This window comes from Oncorhynchus mykiss, chromosome 22, assembly GCF_057628025.1.
Source record: "Oncorhynchus mykiss isolate SJ-2025 chromosome 22, ASM5762802v1, whole genome shotgun sequence".
Lineage (NCBI taxonomy): Eukaryota > Metazoa > Chordata > Actinopteri > Salmoniformes > Salmonidae > Oncorhynchus > Oncorhynchus mykiss.
The window spans coordinates 34,986,576-35,005,375 of NC_143043.1; the positions used below are offsets into that span (position 1 = coordinate 34,986,576).

The 18,800-nt window shown below is 46.0% G+C and overlaps 1 protein-coding gene across 4 annotated transcripts in view; it reads right to left on the minus strand.

Annotated features, from left to right (window-relative positions):
* The window catches only part of LOC110501713 (A-kinase anchor protein 11), a 64,129-nt gene that overhangs the window by 29,852 nt on the left and 15,477 nt on the right, over window positions 1-18,800 (minus strand). For 2 of the 4 annotated variants that reach the window (XM_021579455.3, XM_021579454.3), the window contains 3 exons: window positions 13,571-13,617; window positions 12,680-12,882; window positions 11,520-12,565 (listed from right to left, as the gene is read on the minus strand). In XM_021579455.3, the coding sequence (XP_021435130.2) occupies window positions 12,380-12,565; window positions 12,680-12,882; window positions 13,571-13,617 (436 nt within the window). In that variant the 3' untranslated portion in view covers window positions 11,520-12,379. Of the gene's footprint in view, window positions 1-11,519; window positions 12,566-12,679; window positions 12,883-13,570; window positions 13,618-15,189; window positions 15,337-18,800 lie in introns of those variants that run through there. The other 2 variants (XM_090215907.1, XM_090215906.1) reach the window with 2 other exon arrangements.

An 18,800-nucleotide genomic window follows, 5' to 3' on the forward strand; every position in this document is an offset into this window, starting at 1 on the left:
TTCACCCCTCTCTCCCCTCTCCATCTCCCTGTTTCATCCCTCTCTCTCCATCTCTGTTTCACCCCTCTATCTCCCTGTTTCACCCCTCTCTATCTCCCTGTTTCACCCCTCTCTATCTTCCTGTTTCACCCGTCTATCTCCCTGTTTCATCCCTCTCTCTCCCTGTTTCATCCCTCTCTCTATCTCCCTGTTTCATCACTCTCTATCTCCCTGTTTCATCCCTCTCTATCTCCCTGTTTCATCCCTCTCCATCTCTCTGTTTCATCCCTTTCTATCTCCCTGCTTCACCACTCTCTCCATCTCTCTGTTTCATCCCTTTCTATCTCCCTGTTTCACACCTCCATCTCCCTGTTTCATCCCTCTCTATCTCAGTTTCACCCCTCTCTCCCCTCTCCATCTCCCTGTTTCATCCCTCTCTCTCCATCTCTGTTTCACCCCTCTATCTCCCTGTTTCACCCCTCTCTATCTCCCTGTTTCACCCCTCTCTATCTTCCTGTTTCACCCGTCTATCTCCCTGTTTCATCCCTCTCTCTCCCTGTTTCATCCCTCTCTCTATCTCCCTGCTTCACCACTCTCTCCATCTCCCTGTTTCACCCCTCTCTATCTCCATTTCATCCCTCTTCATCTCCCTGTTTCACCCCGCTCTATCTCCATTTCATCCCTCTCCATCTCCCTGTTTCATCCCTGTCTATCTCCCTGTTTCATCCCTCTCTATCTCCCTGTTTCACCCCTCTCTCCCCTCTCCATCTCCCTGTTTCATCCCTCTCTCTATCTCCCTGTTTCATCACTCCCTATCTCCCTGTTTCATCCCTCTCTATCTCCCTGTTTCACCCCTCTCATCCCTCTCCATCTCCGTTTCATCTCTCTATCTCCCTGTTTCTCCCTCTCTCTATCTCCCTCTCTATCTCCCTTTTTCAGCCCTCTCCATCTCTCTGTTTCATCCCTTTCTATCTCCCTGTTTCATCCCTCTCTCTATCTCCCTGCTTAATCCCTCTCTATCTCCCTGTTTCATCCCTCTACATCTCTCTGTTTCATCCCTTTCTATCTCCCTGTTTCATCCCTCTCTCCATCTCCCTGTTTCATCCCTCTCTATCTCCCTGTTTCATCCCTCTCTATCTCCCTGTTTCATCCCTCTCTCCATCTCACTGCTTAATCCCTCTCTATCTCCCTGTTTCATCCCTCTCTATCTCCCTGTTTCACCCCCCTCCATCTCACTGCTTAATCCCTTTCTATCTCCCTGTTTCATCCCGCTCTCCATCTCCCTGTTTCATCCCTCTCTATCTCCCTGTTTCATCCCTCTCTACATCTCACTGCTTAATCCCTCTCTATCTCCCTGTTTCATCCCTCTCTATCTCCCTGTTTCATCCCTCTCCATCTCTCTGTTTCATCCCTTTCTATCTCCCTGCTTCACCACTCTCTCCATCTCTCTGTTTCATCCCTTTCTATCTCCCTGTTTCACACCTCCATCTCCCTGTTTCATCCCTCTCTATCTCCCTGTTTCATCCCTCTCTATCTCAGTTTCACCCCTCTCTCCCCTCTCCATCTCCCTGTTTCATCCCTTTCTCTCCATCTCTGTTTCACCCCTCTCTATCTCCCTGTTTCACCCCTCTCTATCTCCCTGTTTCACCCCTCTCTATCTTCCTGTTTCACCCGTCTATCTCCCTGTTTCATCCCTCTCTCTATCTCCCTGTTTCATCCCTCTCCATCTCCCTGTTTCATCCCTCTATCTCCCTGTTTCACCCCTCTCTATCTCCCTTTTTCAGCCCTCTCCATCTCTCTGTTTCATCCCTTTCTATCTCCCTGTTTCATCCCTCTCTCTATCTCCCTGTTTCATCCCTCTCTATCTCCCTGTTTCATCCCTCTCTCTATCTCCCTGTTTCATCCCTCTCTATCTCCCTGTTTCATCCCTCTCCATCTCTCTGTTTCATCCCTTTCTATCTCCCTGCTTCACCACTCTCTCCATCTCTCTGTTTCATCCCTTTCTATCTCCCTGTTTCACACCTCCATCTCCCTGTTTCATCCCTCTCTATCTCAGTTTCACCCCTCTCTCCCCTCTCCATCTCCCTGTTTCATCCCTCTCTCTCCATCTCTGTTTCACCCCTCTATCTCCCTGTTTCACCCCTCTCTATCTCCCTGTTTCACCCCTCTCTATCTTCCTGTTTCACCCGTCTATCTCCCTGTTTCATCCCTCTCTCTCCCTGTTTCATCCCTCTCTCTATCTCCCTGTTTCATCACTCTCTATCTCCCTGTTTCATCCCTCTCTATCTCCCTGTTCACCCCTCTCTATCTCCCTGCTTCACCACTCTCTCCATCTCCCTGTTTCACCCCTCTCTATCTCCATTTCATCCCTCTTCATCTCCCTGTTTCACCCCGCTCTATCTCCATTTCATCCCTCTCCATCTCCCTGTTTCATCCCTGTCTATCTCCCTGTTTCATCCCTCTCTATCTCCCTGTTTCACCCCTCTCTCCCCTCTCCATCTCCCTGTTTCATCCCTCTCTCTATCTCCCTGTTTCATCACTCCCTATCTCCCTGTTTCATCCCTCTCTATCTCCCTGTTTCACCCCTCTCTCCCCTCTCCATCTCCCTGTTTCATCCCTCTCCATCTCCGTTTCATCTCTCTATCTCCCTGTTTCACCCCTCTTTATCTCCCTGTTTCATCCCTCTACATCTCTCTGTTTCATCCCTTTCTATCTCCCTGTTTCATCCCTCTCTCCATCTCCCTGTTTCATCCCTCTCTATCTCCCTGTTTCATCCCTCTCTATCTCCCTGTTTCATCCCTCTCTCCATCTCACTGCTTAATCCCTCTCTATCTCCCTGTTTCATCCCTCTCTATCTCCCTGTTTCACCCCCCTCCATCTCACTGCTTAATCCCTCTCTATCTCCCTGTTTCATCCCTCTCTAGCTCCCTGTTTCACCCCTCTCTATCTCCGTTTCATCCCTCTCCATCTCCGTTTCATCCCTCCCCATCTCCCTGCTTAATCCCTCTCTATCACCCTGTTTCATCCCTCTCCATCTCTCTGTTTCATCCCTTTCTATCTCCCTGTTTTATCCCTCTCTCCATCTCCCTGTTTCATCCCTCTCTATCTCCCTGTTTCATCCCTCTCTATCTCCCTGTTTCATCCCTCTCTATCTCCCTGTTTCATCCCTCTCTATCTCCCTGTTTCATCCCTCTCTCTATCTCCCTGTTTCATCCCTCTCTCTATCTCCCTGTTTCATCCCTCTCTCTATCTCCCTGTTTCATCCCTCTCTATCTCCCTGTTTCATCCCTCTCTACCCTCTGGTTTCCTGCCTGGGTGGATTGATGGTCACACTGTACTTCAACTGTAACGCTAACAATAGTGAACCCATTAGCTACAGCAGCTACAGCAAACATCAATCTAAACTACTGCCTGTCATCATGTGTTCCGTCAATTGTCATTACCTGACATATTACAAAAGCCTATGACAGAACTCCTGTTGCTCTGTGTGAACTGCGAGAGAGAAACAGAGAGAGAGAGAAAACAGAGAGAGACAGACCGGGAAAGACATGTGAGAGGTTGTAACTGACTGGAGGGATGTGAGGAGGCATGTTCTGCATGTTTGTAGATTTTTGGATGACCTCCTGTTTGCCGTTCATCTCCAAACCACATCTCTGTGGTGAAACATGAATTCCTACAATAGGATGTCTGGTGCCAGGCCAGTTCAAGTTCTAGCTCCACTGGAGCAGGCTGCCTGACAGAGCTGGGAGGAACAGCACTAAAGGCAGGATCAACAATGACATCAATGTTGGACGTCTCCAGTCATCTGAGGATCTCCCTCCCAAACCTAACCTCTCTTTCCTCTCTGTGGTCGATTCAAACACCACAGCCCCGGAGATATGAGACGACCGTGACGTGTGTGTAATGCACCAGGTTTGTGTGTGGGATGTACAGGGAATGTGAGGGTGCCTTGAAGTCATGGAAAAAGGTGAGGTGTTGAGGTGTTTCCCTTTTTGAAACAAAAACACATTTAGCACGCACAAACACACACACAAATACACACACACACACGCACAAACACACACACAAACACACACACACACGCACACGCACAAACACACACAGTCAGACATTGTGTCATATGGGCATACTGTGTAGGTAGATCAGAGGGACGCAACATACCGGTTGTTATTAGGTTATTAAGCAACACTCTCTATTCATCAGTAGTGAGTGTTCAGTGTTGACCCAAATCTCAACTGTCTCTATGTTTAGTTTCATACTGTGGAAAACAACCTGAGTGGACGTCAGCTGGGAGATGTTGTGCAGCGGCTCTGAGTCAATCTGAATTATTATCCCTCTTCTAAGATGGATCCATATCCCACTAGTTACCACGACCACCATGACCAATCTGCTGTTTTCAATCACTCTAGTCAAAACATGGGCTTCATGGTCAGGGGAAAACACGAGCAGGCCCACTTGACTTAGACATTTCCCCTCCGCCAAATGTCTTCTCTTCCTCTTCTCATCCCTTCATATATTTGGATAAACACTTCTCTTGTCGTTCCCTCCTTCTCACATAAAATGAGTCAGCTGCTCCTCTGACCAGACCTCTTATCTCCCTCTCTGTTTCCTTTCTCTCGTCTCTCCCTCTTTCCCCCTCGGTGTTGGCTGTTTGCTTTCCATTGTAACCAGGGTCAGGTCATGTCCGTCGAGATTTCCACTGCCCATTTCTATGCACAACTGCCCGGTCCACAAACTCAACACACACGCACTCACTGCCGTCACGAGCGTGGATGCACTCTGAACTCTGACGACTCCTAGCCACTCTGTAGGCTACTAAACAGTGTCCTGCGATCACTCCTCCTGGATAAACATATGCTCTCACTGATAGACATACGAACAGTGAGAAATGGTGAGCAGTATTCTCTTCATGTGTGGACAGATGAGTGATGACTCAGAGATCTCTCAGTGGGAGGTTTCATCTCTGCTCAGGATTAAAGACTTTCAGCACCAGGATACTCATGTCACTATGTATGACACCATCAATATTTTTTTAATAGAAACTAGATGACACTGTAAAAACAATAGAGAAGTTCCTCAAACGTGGCCCCAGCTGATCAAGGCTATGAAGCTGTTACACAAGAGAAGTGGTCTGTTTACCATAAAACCTTTAGAGGTCTTACATAGGGTAGATTTATTAAACACAGCAAGGATATGAACCTATTTGACTGGCAGAAAATGCCTCCAATGTGGTCTGCCACGTTATTCCTTTAGGTCATCCACAAACTCCCCAGATGTGCCTCTGAGTCCCCCAATTAACAAAACACCCACACATAATTATCAAGACAAAAAGTCTACCCACACAAGAAAAGGACAGTAGAAAAACAGTATTTTGTTGAACAGGGCGAGGGTAAACAGAGGCTTGGTGTAGAATAGATGATGTAGCTGGAGTTCCCCTCAGACACAAAGCCCTGAGCCTATGTCATGGATTCCACAAGCCTGACTCAAACACCCCTCCTTCTCCTCTCCAGTGGTCTCTCCCAACAACCCAGCCGTTTGTTGGTGTAGGGAGGGAAGTGATGTCAATGGGCTGTTGAATCATGTCCGACCCAGGGGGGGGATTCCAGGCTGGGGCCAAGCCGATCTGTCAGACCACACCAGTCACACCCTGATAACAAGTCGGATGTCAATTATATAAATAATGGAATACTAAGCACACACCTTAGAACAGGGATCATTATCTTTTTCTTGAGCGGATGGTCGGGGGGGGGGGGGGGGTCTGAACTTTGCGGTTCCACTTCTTTTTTTACCTTTATTTAAGGTGAAAGTCAGTTAAGAACAAAATCTTATTTACAATGACATCCTGGGAACAGTGGGTTTACTGCCTTGTTCAGGGGCAGAGCGACAGACTTTTACCTTGTCAGCTCTGGGATTTGATCTAGCAACCTTTGGGTTACTGGCCCAACACTCTAACCACTAGACTACCTGTCGCCCCACCTGCACCCAGGCCCTGGGTCAGATGCCCAAACAAGAGTTCACACCCTAAAACATGAGGTGCTGACAGAAATTGATAAAGATAGAGAAGTCAGCAAGTCACACCCTATCCTCTTCACTGCAGTGTGATCTGTCACAGTCCATGCTCCTCGGACTGGCAGAGATCAGATATGTGCCTCACATTCCACAGCTCCTGTATCACAGCGATAAGCCTGCAATTAGAAAGACAGACACTAGCTACCATTCATCCCAGGCCTCTGGGGCAGTACAGTAAGCTGACAGGCCCTCAGCATTGTGCTGTAACACTAACGCCTAATTACAGACGTATCGATGGGAGGAAAACCATCTGTAATTACATACAGTACCAACAATGGCTGTCTGTGTGGCAGCACGGAGGAATAACCACACGCTGTAGCACAGTTGTTAGAAACAGAAGGGCTTGGTTAAGTGAGCACACGGTTTCCTTTCAGAACTAGAGATGAGCCGTTTAATGCGGTACTACTGTTGACTGTAGACACGATGAAACAAGTGACTGCTCGTTTGAATGGCGGTTCAGATAAAAAGCCCTCTGTCCAAAAGAACCCCAAAACACCTCGGCCAGGTGTCCGCAAGGCCAAAGGCAAGTCTTACAGAGAGTAAACTTGATTTGTGATACAACATTCGCTACATCAAACACATAAGAAAGGGTAGTACTAGGTAGGTAGTTAGGCAGAATCACATGAAAAAGCTTTATTGATACACAGCTTAAACAATGACAAATACAGTGCTTTGCCGTCAAGCTTAGAATGTGTGAAATATTTAGCGATGTCACTAGAAGGGGACAAATAGTAGTGTACTCACTGTTACAACTTCAATCATGAAATATCTTATTTGGCAAAATTATACAAAGAAGTAGGAAAAATACAGGATCCAGTAAACACAGTTTGCCTTCCACGGTGCAGGACAAGACGCTAGTAGAACTGCAACAACGACAGTAACAAAATAGACTTATCTGATAGTACATCTCATACTATGGAGTTCTCTCTGCGGACGCACATTCAGCTTTAAATAACACATTATAGCGGCAGGCAGCCAGGCGGCCTGTGAAGGAGCGCATTGGAATGTACAGTTACACTAAATACATTGATAGATACAGGAGGGCCCGACAGCGACCAGCTGTCTATATGTTTACAATCACAACTCAACAAATAAACATATTACAATCTTCCTCTGAAAAAAAATATGGATACTGTGTGTTATTGTACTGTGACATACAGTGCCTTGCGAAAGTATTCGGCCCCTTGAACTTTGCGACCTTTTGCCACATTTCAGGCTTCAAACATAAAGATATAAAACTGTATTTTTTTTTTAAAGAATCAACAACAAGTGGGACACAATCATGAAGTGGAACGACATTTATTGGATATTTCAAACTTTTTTAACCAATCAAAAACTGAAAAGGTGGGAGTGCAAAATTATTCAGCCCCTTTACTTTCAGTGCAGCAAACTCTCTCCAGAAGTTCAGTGAGGATCTCTGAATGATCCAATGTTGACCTAAATGACTAATGATGATAAATACAATCCACCTGTGTGTAATCAAGTCTCCGTATAAATGCACCTGCACTGTGATAGTCTCAGAGGTCCGTTAAAAGCGCAGAGAGCATCATGAAGAACAAGGAACACACCAGGCAGGTCCGAGATACTGTTGTGAAGAAGTTTAAAGCCGGATTTGGATACAAAAAGATTTCCCAAGCTTTAAACATCCGAAGGAGCACTGTGCAAGCGATAATATTGAAATGGAAGGAGTATCAGACCACTGCAAATCTACCAAGACCTGGCCGTCCCTCTAAACTTTCAGCTCATACAAGGAGAAGACTGATCAGAGATGCAGCCAAGAGGCCCATGATCACTCTGGATGAACTGCAGAGATCTACAGCTGAGGTGGGAGACTGTCCATAGGACAACAATCAGTTGTATATTGCACAAATCTGGCCTTTATGGAAGAGTGGCAAGAAGAAAGCCATTTATTAAAGATATCCATAAAAAGTGTCGTTTAAAGTTTGCCACAAGCCACCTGGGAGACACACCAAACATGTGGAAGAAGGTGCTCTGGTCAGATGAACTTTTTGCAACAATGCAAAACGTTATGTTTGGCGTAAAAGCAACACAGCTCATCACCCTGAACACACCATCCCCACTGTCAAACATGGTGGTGGCAGCATCATGGTTTGGGCCTGCTTTTCTTCAGCAGGGACAGGGAAGATGGTTAAAATTGATGGGAAGATGGATGGAGCCAAATACAGGACCATTCTGGAAGAAAACCTGATGGAGTCTGCAAAAGACCTGAGACTGGGACGGAGATTTGTCTTCCAACAAGACAATGATCCAAAACATAAAGCAAAATCTACAATGGAATGGTTCAAAAATAAACATATCCAGGTGTTAGAATGGCCAAGTCAAAGTCCAGACCTGAATCCAATCGAGAATCTGTGGAAAGAACTGAAAACTGCTGTTCATAAATGCTCTCCATCCAACCTCACTGAGCTCGAGCTGTTTTGCAAGGAGGAATGGGAAAAAATTTCAGTCTCTCGATGTGCAAAACTGATAGAGACATACCCCAAGCGACTTACAGCTGTAATCGCAGCAAAAGGTGGCGCTACAAAGTATTAACTTAAGGGGGCTGAATCATTTTGCACGCCCAATTTTTCAGTTTTTGATTTGTTAAAAAAGTTTGAAATATCCAATAAATGTCGTTCCACTTCATGATTGTGTCCCACTTGTTGTTGATTCTTCACAAAAAAATACAGTTTTATATCTTTATGTTTGAAGCCTGAAATGTGGCAAAAGGTCGCAAAGTTCAAGGGGGCCGAATACTTTCGCAAGGCACTGTAGTTGGCAAACTCTTATAGGCTCTATCTACACTCTCTCCCCATCTCCCATATATCGCCATACATTCCTCTTTAATTACATACATTTTCCCCCATTTAATACATTTTCTCCTAGACATTTCAGGAATGTGTTTTCTAATACAGGTTTTAAAGTTCTTAACAGTGTCCCAATACATTAAGGTTATAAACACAATGTGTGTGAAACATTTTTCAGATTTCTAATGGATCAGAAACATTTGGCAGCACAGAATCAGCATTAATACACAAGGCATCAGCAGTGGCCTACTGTACTGTATGCTGTCAAGCAGTTTGACAACGTGGAGTCTACAGCTATGCTGTCAAGCAGTTTGACAACGTGGAGTCTACAGCTATGCTGTTAAGCAGTTTGACAACGTGGAGTCGACAGCTATGCTGTCAAGCAGTTTGACAACGTGGAGTCTACAGCCAAGCAGTTTGACAACGTGGAGTCTACAGCCAAGCAGTTTGACAACGTGGAGTCTACAGCTATGCTGTCAAGCAGTTTGACAACGTGGAGTCTACAGCTATGCTGTCAAGCAGTTTGACAACGTGGAGTCTACAGCCAAGCAGTTTGACAACGTGGAGTCTACAGCCAAGCAGTTTGACAACGTGGAGTCTATAGCTATGCTGTCAAGCAGTTTGACAACGTGGAGTCTATAGCTATGCTGTCAAGCAGTTTGACAACGTGGAGTCTACAGCTATGCTGTCAAGCAGTTTGACAACGTGGAGTCTACAGCTATGCGGTCAAGCAGTTTGACAACGTGGAGTCTACAGCCAAGCAGTTTGACAACGTGGAGTCTACAGCTATGCTGTCAAGCAGTTTGACAACGTGGAGTCTACAGCTATGCTGTCAAGCAGTTTGACAACGTGGAGTCTACAGCTATGCTGTCAAGCAGTTTGACAACGTGAAGTCTACAGCCAAGCAGTTTGACAACGTGGAGTCTACAGCCAAGCAGTTTGACAATGTGGAGTCTATAGCTATGCTGTCAAGCAGTTTGACAACGTGGAGTCTATAGCTATGCTGTCAAGCAGTTTGACAACGTGGAGTCTATAGCTATGCTGTCAAGCAGTTTGACAACGTGGAGTCTATAGCTATGCTGTCAAGCAGTTTGACAACGTGGAGTTTATAGCTATGCTGTCAAGCAGTTTGACAACGTGGAGTCTACAGCTATGCTGTCAAGCAGTTTGACAACGTGGAGTCTACAGCTATGCTGTCAAGCAGTTTGACAACGTGGAGTCTACAGCTATGCTGTCAAGCAGTTTGACAACGTGGAGTCTATAGCTATGCTGTCAAGCAGTTTGACAACATGGAGTCTATAGCTATGCTGTCAAGCAGTTTGACAACGTGGAGTCTATAGCTATGCTGTCAAGCAGTTTGACAACGTGGAGTCTATAGCTATGCTGTCAAGCAGTTTGACAACGTGGAGTCTATAGCTATGCTGTCAAGCAGTTTGACAACGTGGAGTCTATAGCTATGCTGTCAAGCAGTTTGACAACGTGGAGTCTATAGCTATGCTGTCAAGCAGTTTGACAACGTGGAGTCTATAGCTATGCTGTCAAGCAGTTTGACAACGTGGAGTCTATAGCTATGCTGTCAAGCAGTTTGACAACGTGGAGTCTACAGCTATGCTGTCAAGCAGTTTGACAACGTGGAGTCTACAGCTATGCGGTCAAGCAGTTTGACAACGTGGAGTCTACAGCCAAGCAGTTTGACAACGTGGAGTCGACAGCTATGCTGTCAAGCCGTTCACGTGGAGTCTACAGCCAAGCAGTTTGACAACGTGGAGTCTACAGCCAAGCAGTTTGACAACGTGGAGTCTATAGCTATGCTGTCAAGCAGTTTGACAACGTGGAGTCTATAGCTATGCTGTCAAGCAGTTTGACAACGTGGAGTCTATAGCTACGCTGTCAAGCAGTTTGACAACGTGAAGTCTACAGCCAAGCAGTTTGACAACGTGGAGTCTACAGCTATGCTGTCAAGCAGTTTGACAACGTGGAGTCTACAGCTATGCTGTCAAGCAGTTTGACAACGTGGAGTCTATAGCTATGCTGTCAAGCAGTTTGACAACGTGGAGTCTATAGCTATGCTGTCAAGCAGTTTGACAACGTGGAGTCTATAGCTATGCTGTCAAGCAGTTTGACAACGTGGAGTCTATAGCTATGCTGTCAAGCAGTTTGACAACGTGGAGTCTACAGCTATGCTGTCAGCCAGTTCTAACTGGGGCTATTGCACAGCTGAAGTGTCATTAGGGCTCATTCACTGACAGGCATCTCAATATAACAATATTCAAGTGATGAAGAGCATGAGGATCAGGCCATGGTAAACACTGAAATAGTCTCTCCTGATGGTACAGCTATAGTACAGTGCAGAACTATAGCATGGAACCATTTGAGGAGCACGTACAGGCATATGTTGTTTATAACATTGTAACTGATGGTAATCGACCACAGCACAAAGGCCTGCTAATGCAGTCCTGGGAAGTTCCATAACACAATAGTGAGTGTTAAGTTCTCACTCCGTTTGTCCAGGGATGTCAGAAGCAGAACAGCCATGCAAACTCAACAGTTCAACACGCGCAGGCAGGCCATGTATATTACAGTGTAGAGAAGCCACAGTATGGTCAATATCCACATCATTTCACATCGTCTGAAATTCCCTTAATAATACAAGCAATCACAGTGTCACAATAACACCAGAGATTTATTTTGGGCCTGTGTGAATGTTCGCTGCTGTGGTTGACCGACTGACTCTAACTCTACTGTTAAACCTAACAGGATATGGGGCCACTCACTCAAACATTTCATCATGTTGTAGTATCATCTATAAGGAGGCAGAGGCCTGGGGCAGCTGGTGGAAATGCCCAGCCTCACCTCACCACCCTTAAAGTGAATTCACAGCAGGAGTGTTTCTGTGTTGGGGTAGGAGAGGGAAGTTGCGGGGGTCAGATTCCCTCGGCCCACACTAGATGATGTGAGAAAGAGTGGCTGTGTCAGAGGGCTTTAGCAGAAAGGCACATTAATCAACGCATGTGATATGCAGCCTAATATTAAACACAAAAGAACCACAACAAAACCAAAGAGAAGAAAAGACACAATTACTTTCAGTCACGGCATGCAATATATGCCCACTCACCCACCTACCCACTCACCCACCCACCCACCAAACACAATAGATAATATTAAGAAAAGCTGTTTTTATAGCGCCCTCTGGGTAATGAATGGGTGTACAGCCCTATAAGAGACAGGTTCCACAGTACGAGGAGGTGGCTAGATTTGGGGTTTGGCAGGTACGCTGCACATCACTGAAGAGTGATGGGAATCTTCATATGGTTTAGTTTAACATGGCCAGGTAGTGCTCATTATGTGGCAGGCTTCACAAATACTGTACAGTAAGTCACGTGGGGGTGAGGAGAGAAGACGAAATGAGGGAGAGGAGGGAGAGGTGAGGAGGGAGGGGAGGGGAGGGGAGAGGAGAGGTGAGGAGGGAGGGGAGAGGAGAGGAGAGAAAAGAGGAGCGAGAGGTGAGGGTAAGTGCAGTCAGCCTAGGCATGCTCCAGGAGCCACTGGAAGAGGGGAGTGTGGCGGAGTGCTCTCCCCGCCTGGGGTGTCTCCTCTCTGGGTTCAGACTGGGGTGGGGTGAAGGTTTCCTCACAGTAGCGCAGCAGGGCTTGGAGCAGCTCTCCCACCCTCCACTCCCTCTCCTTCAGCCTCTGGACCACCGCAGGCAGCTAGAAGGGCAGACAGAACACACCTCAGTAATGACAGAGGCAGCCGCCCGTCCGTCCGTGCGTGCTTGTGTGTGCATAATCCTTTGGTTGTGTGTTAAGGTTAAAGCCACTCACCTGCTGCAGGTCCCAGCTGTCACTATGACCCAGCTGAACCATTGGCAGGTCTGCAATGGAGGCCGCCGCCCACTGCAGCATGCTCCTGAGCTGGGGGTCAAAGGTCATGTGCTGTGGGTCAGAGGTAATTTCCCTGAGCTCCGAGTTGACCACCAGGAGGAGCCTATGAGCCTGAGCCTGGCCCCGGTCCACACGAACAGAACCTGGAGGGGGGAGAGAAAATATATCATCATCATCCTCCTCTTTATATCTTTCAGACACCTCCTGTGTCTCTTTCTTTGACTCCCCCAATTTATCCCCCTGTTGTCTCTCTGTGTGACAGTCCTCTCTTCAGTACAGTAATATCCCATCTCAACCCGGCTTCCCTTGTTTCCTCTGCTCTAAACTGGTGGTGGGCCAGGTCTGTTTCCCATGCTCCCACCCACACTGTGCCTGCGTCTGGGCCTGACACAGCCTGGAGCCTCAGCCCTTTAGAGAACAGCCCACAGGGGTCTCTGGTCTGACAGATAAGCAGGGAGACTCAGGGGGAATAGATGAATGAATGAGCGGCAGTGTGGCTGAATGTGTGGGCGGTGGGTGAATTCCCCTCCTAGCAGCACAGACACACACAGCGCCAAGTCTCCTAGTCTAACCACTCTTAATCTATAGCAGGGAAGTCAGGATTAGAAGGATAACATTTTCATGTTGCTCAGATGCATGCTGAGGTGGTTCTGTTTGTAGTGTGGTTGTGTAACATGACAACATGGTACGGTATGTACTGTTGCTGCTGATAGAGACCAAGTTTAACCATCAAAACTATCAAATGCTTCATGTAAAAAATAAGAGAATATAAAGCAGCCCATTTTCCATGGATATCCGGTGCAGTTATTGATATAAGTAACTATATCATACCGCAGGATTCATCCTTGGTCTCAAGCTCCTTGTCCTCAGTGCAGTCGCTGTGGGGTAAGAAACATTACACTGGTTAGAGAACAGACCTGCACAAGGCCATAGTAGAGACACAGAGAACAGACAGAAGAAAGGGAGAACAAAGAGAGCAGCTCATGTAAAGAGGAAGAAAGTGACAGAGAGCAAATAGAGCAGAGAGGAGAGAAGAGAGGATGAACAGACTAAGAGTGTGTGAGAGAGTTAGTGTATGTGAGAGAGAAGAGCAGAGGGAGAGAGAGAGCAGAGGGAGGGAGAGAGAGAGAGAGCAGATGGAGTGAGAAAGAGAGCAGATGGAGTGAGAAAGAGAGCAGGGAGAGAGAGGGCAGAGGAAGAGAGAAAGAGGGCAGAGGAAGAGAGAGAGAGGGCAGATGGAGTGAGAAAGAGAGCAGGGAGAGAGAGGGCAGAGGAAGAGAGAGAGAGGGCAGAGGAAGAGAGAGAGAGGGCAGAGGAAGAGAGAGAGGGCAGAGGAAGAGAGAGAGAGGGCAGATGGAGTGAGAAAGAGATCAGGGAGAGAGAGGGCAGAGGAAGAGAGAGAGAGGGCAGAGGAAGAGCGAGAGAGGGCAGATGGAGTGTGAAAGAGAGCAGGGAGAGAGAGGGCAGAGGAAGAGAGAGAGAGGGCAGAGGAAGAGAGATAGCAGAGGGAGGGAGAGAGAGAGAGAGCAGATGAAGAGAGAAAGCGAGCAGATGGAGTGAGAAAGAGAGCAGGGAGAGAGAGGGCAGAGGAAGAGAGAGAGAGGGCAGAGGAAGAGAGAGAGAGGGCAGATGGAGTGAGAAAGAGAGCAGGGAGAGAGAGGGCAGAGGAAGAGAGAGAGAGGGCAGAGGAAGAGCGAGAGAGGGCAGATGGAGTGTGAAAGAGAGCAGGGAGAGAGAGGGCAGAGGAAGAGAGAGAGAGGGCAGAGGAAGAGAGAGAGCAGAGGGAGGGAGAGAGAGAGAGAGAGAGCAGAGGGGAGAGAGAGAGAGAGCAGAGGGGAGAGAGAGAGAGAGAGAGAGAGAGCAGAGAGGAGGGAGAGCAGAGGAGGGAGTGAGAGAGCAGAGGGAAAGAGAGCAGAGGGGAGGAGAGCAGAGAGGGAGAGAGAGCAGAGAGGGAGAGAGCAGAGAGGGAGAGAGCAGAGGGAAATGGAGAGAGCAGAGAGAAAGAGAGAGAGCAGAGGGAAAGAGAGAGAGCAGAGGGAAAGAGAGAGAGCAGAGCAGAGGGAAAGCGAGAGAGCAGAGAGGGATAGAGCAGAGAGAAAGGGAGAGAGCAGAAAGGGAGAGAGCAGAGAGAAAGAGAGAGCAGAGGGAAAGAGAGAGCAGAGGGAAAGAGAGAGGGCAGAGAGAAGGAGATTAAATGGAGAGCAGAGGGAAAGAAGAGAGCAGAGGGGAGAGAGAGAGAGAGCACAATATGACATTTGAAATGTCTTTATTCTTTGAAGCTTTTTGTGAGTGTAATGTTTACAGTTAATTGTTGTTGTTTATTATCTACTTCACTTGCTTTGGCAATGTTAACATATGTTTCCCATGCCAATAAAGACCTTAAATTGAATTGAGAGCGCACACAGAGAGAGAGAGAGAGACAGAGACAGAGAGAGAGAGAGAGAGAGCGCGCAGAGGGGTCTTCGGGACAAGTCTCTGAATGTCCTTGAGTGGCTCAGCCAGAGCCCGGACTTGAACCCGATCGAACATCTCTGGAGAGACCTGGAAATAGCTGTGCAGCAACGCTAAACATCCAACCTGACAGAGCTCGAGAGGATCTGCAGAGAAGAATGGGAGAAACTCCCTAAATACAGCTGTGCCAAGCTTGTAGCGTCATACCCAAGAAGACTTGAGGCTGTAATCACTGCCAAAGTACTGAGTAAAGGGTCTGATTACTTACTTAAATATTATTTATGTTTGAAATGTTTTTATACATTTGCAAAATGTTCTAAAAACCATTTTAAGGTTTGTCATTATGAGGTATTGTGTGTAAATTGATGAGGAAAAAACTACAATGTAGTCCATTTTGGAATAAGGCTGTAACGTAACAAAATGTGGAAAAGGTCAAGGGGTCTGAATCCTTTCAGAATGCAGTGTAGATATCACTCCTGGACTAGGGTGGGGTTTGGCATTGTACTGTACAGGCTACAGAGATAGATATCCCTTACCCCAGGACTAGGGTGGGGTTTGGCATTGTACTGTACAGGCTACAGAGATAGATATCCCTTACCCCAGGACTAGGGTGGGGTTTGGCATTGTACTGTACAGGCTACAGAGATAGATATCCCTTACCCCAGGACTAGGGTGGGGTTTGGCATTGTACTGTACAGGCTACAGAGATAGATATCCCTTACCCCAGGACTAGGGTGGGAGGTCGAAATGACTGTTGCAGTGCTCATTTTGACACTTTTTTTTTTTGTCATTTTGACTAAAATATTATTAAGTCTTAGTCACATTCTTGTCATTTGAATAATGATTTAGTTTAGTTATTGTCAAAATGACTAAATCTGTGGGCAATTTTAGTCAACTAAATATCCTTTCATTTTAGTCAAATCACATTTGTATTGCCTCATTAACCGATAGTAAACATACATCACTGACACACACATACAAAGCCTTGTCCTACCAACATACTTTTCTGCATAACATCATCTCCTCTTCCCAACAGCAGAAATATTACAAACATAGGAGAATATATAACAATTATCTGTCCATGTAAATTCCTAATTCAGCCAATATAGATATTACACATTACATACAAAACAGACACACTCAAGCCAGAGCAAGAAAGAGACAGACAGAGTGAAAGGAGAGAGAGAGAGAAATACAGAGAGCAAGAAAGAGACAGACAGAGTGAAAGGAGAGAGAGAGAAATACAAAGAGCAAGAGAGAGAGCAAGAGAGACAGAGTGAAAGGAGAGAGAGAGAGAAATACAGAGAGCAAGAGAGAGAGCAAGAGAGACAGAGTGAAAGGAGAGAGAGGGAAATACAGAGAGCAAGAGAGAGACAGAGAGAGAAATACAGAGAGCAAGAGAGAGACAGAGTGAAAGGAGAGAGAGAGAAATACAGAGAGCAAGACAGAGAGCAAGAGAGCGAGATTTATGCTTATTTATTTTCCCTTGTGTACTTTAACCATTTGTACATTGTTGCAACACTGTATATATACATAATATGACATTTGTAATGTCTTTTTTGTTTTGAAACTTCTGTATGTGTAATGTTTACTGTTCATTTTTATTGTTTATTTCACTTTTGTATATTATCTACATCACTTGCTTTGGCAATGTTAACACATGTTTCCCATGCCAATAAAGCCCCTTGAATTGAGAGAGAGGAGAGAGAGCAAGAGGAGACAGAGCGAGAGGAGACAGAGCGAGAGGAGACAGAGCGAGAGGAGACAGAGCGAGAGGAGACAGAGCGAGAGGAGACAGAGCGAGAGGAGACAGAGCGAGAGGAGACAGAGCAAGAGGAGACAGAGCAAGAGATAGAAAACCACAAAATGAGGTGGAAACTGAGCTGCACTTCCTAACCTCCTGCCCAATGTATGACCATATTAGAGAGACATATTTCCCTCAGATTGCACAGATCCACAAAGAATTCGAAAACAAATCCAATTTTGAAAAAATCTACTGGGTGAAATTCCATCAGTGCCATCACAGCAGCAAGATTTGTGACCTGTTGCCACGAGAAAAGGGCAACCAGTGAAGAACACACACCATTGTAAATACAACCCATATTTATTTTATCTTGTGTCCTTTACCATTTGTACATTGATAAAACACTGTATATATATATAATATGACATTTGTAATGTCTTTATTGTTTTGAAACTTCTGTATGTGTAATGTTTACTGTTAATTTTTATTGTTTATTTCACTTTATATATTCACTTTATATATTATCTACCTCACTTGCTTTGGCAATGTTAACACGTTTCCCATGCCAATAAAGCCCTTGAATTGAATTGAATTGAGAGGAGACAGAGAGAGAGAGGCACAATCACCAGATGGTGCAGGAAAGTATTGGAGAAGTCGTATGGGTTACACCTCCATCACTCGTCCCGTCATTGACATCGTTACCAGCGTTCAACCGACGCTGCAGCCACTATGATGCCTAAAAGGAGAATTGGGGCTACGGACGTTGAACGGGGGAGCTAATGACTGTTTCGCCCAGTGATGTAGTCGAGTCACTAAATCTCAAGTCTGAATCGAGTCCCAAGTCCCCTGTGTTTAAGTCTGAGTCCCCATGTCCGAGTCACTGGGTCCACATCAACTCAAGATAAAGTTAAGCAGTCAGATAAAGTGTAGTGGCTAGAGTGATTTAGTCAATAAAATGTTTGCTATCCATTTTCTTTCTTTCTTTCTGTACCACCAAATATTTGCATATAGGCTACTGGTAATGTTACCAGAGCCATGTTCAGTTGCAAAACGTTCTTCAACATTGCAGATAGAAATTCCATGAAAAGAACCAACGTTATTCCTTATTCAACATGTCAGAGGCATGTTTGTTCTACATAGCATATTTCTATCTGAACTTTCCAAAACATTGCATCCTGCTGAACGCGCCCCAGGTTGTTCGCTATAGCTAGCTAATAAGGTAACTTAACTGAACAAGGTGTAGCCTAAACCAATGGTTAACGGTCTGGTCCGCAAGTAGCTACGTTTTAAAACAGCTCGAGATATGCTTTATGAATATAAGACCGCCAATGGATGATAGAAAGAAAAAAACATTGCGGCTGTATTATAGGTAATATCATTTGAAGAGTAATGGCTACAATCAAGCTGTTTTCTCTGAGGAAACGAGGGAGACTTGGCAAGTACGTTGGCTACAGAACCTGGCTATGAAATACAGTGGGGAATGTGCGGGGGTTGAGTGAGACTTTTCTATACTGAAGGGAGAGAAAACTATAGCTGGCATGTTAATTTAAACTAAAGGCTGCTATTGTTTTTAACTTCTTAAAGCAGCTTGTGTTTCTTAAACCAGGCAAAGGGTATCTAACTGGTTCGCTACGGGGAAGCAAGACAGTCGCCTGCGCGATGTGTATAATTGGAAGGAGGAGCCTGTCTGCCCCCACTCATTGCTTGCTCCCCTGCAGCTCACCAGCTGATATAGGCTAGGATGTGTGCCGTATCCTTCCCACTGTTTTGTCGAGAACTACGTGCTCTACAAAACACTCTTCTCCAGTCCACGTAGTATTCAGATTTTACTCAGAGAAAATGTTGTCTCGTCTCATTTGAATTAAC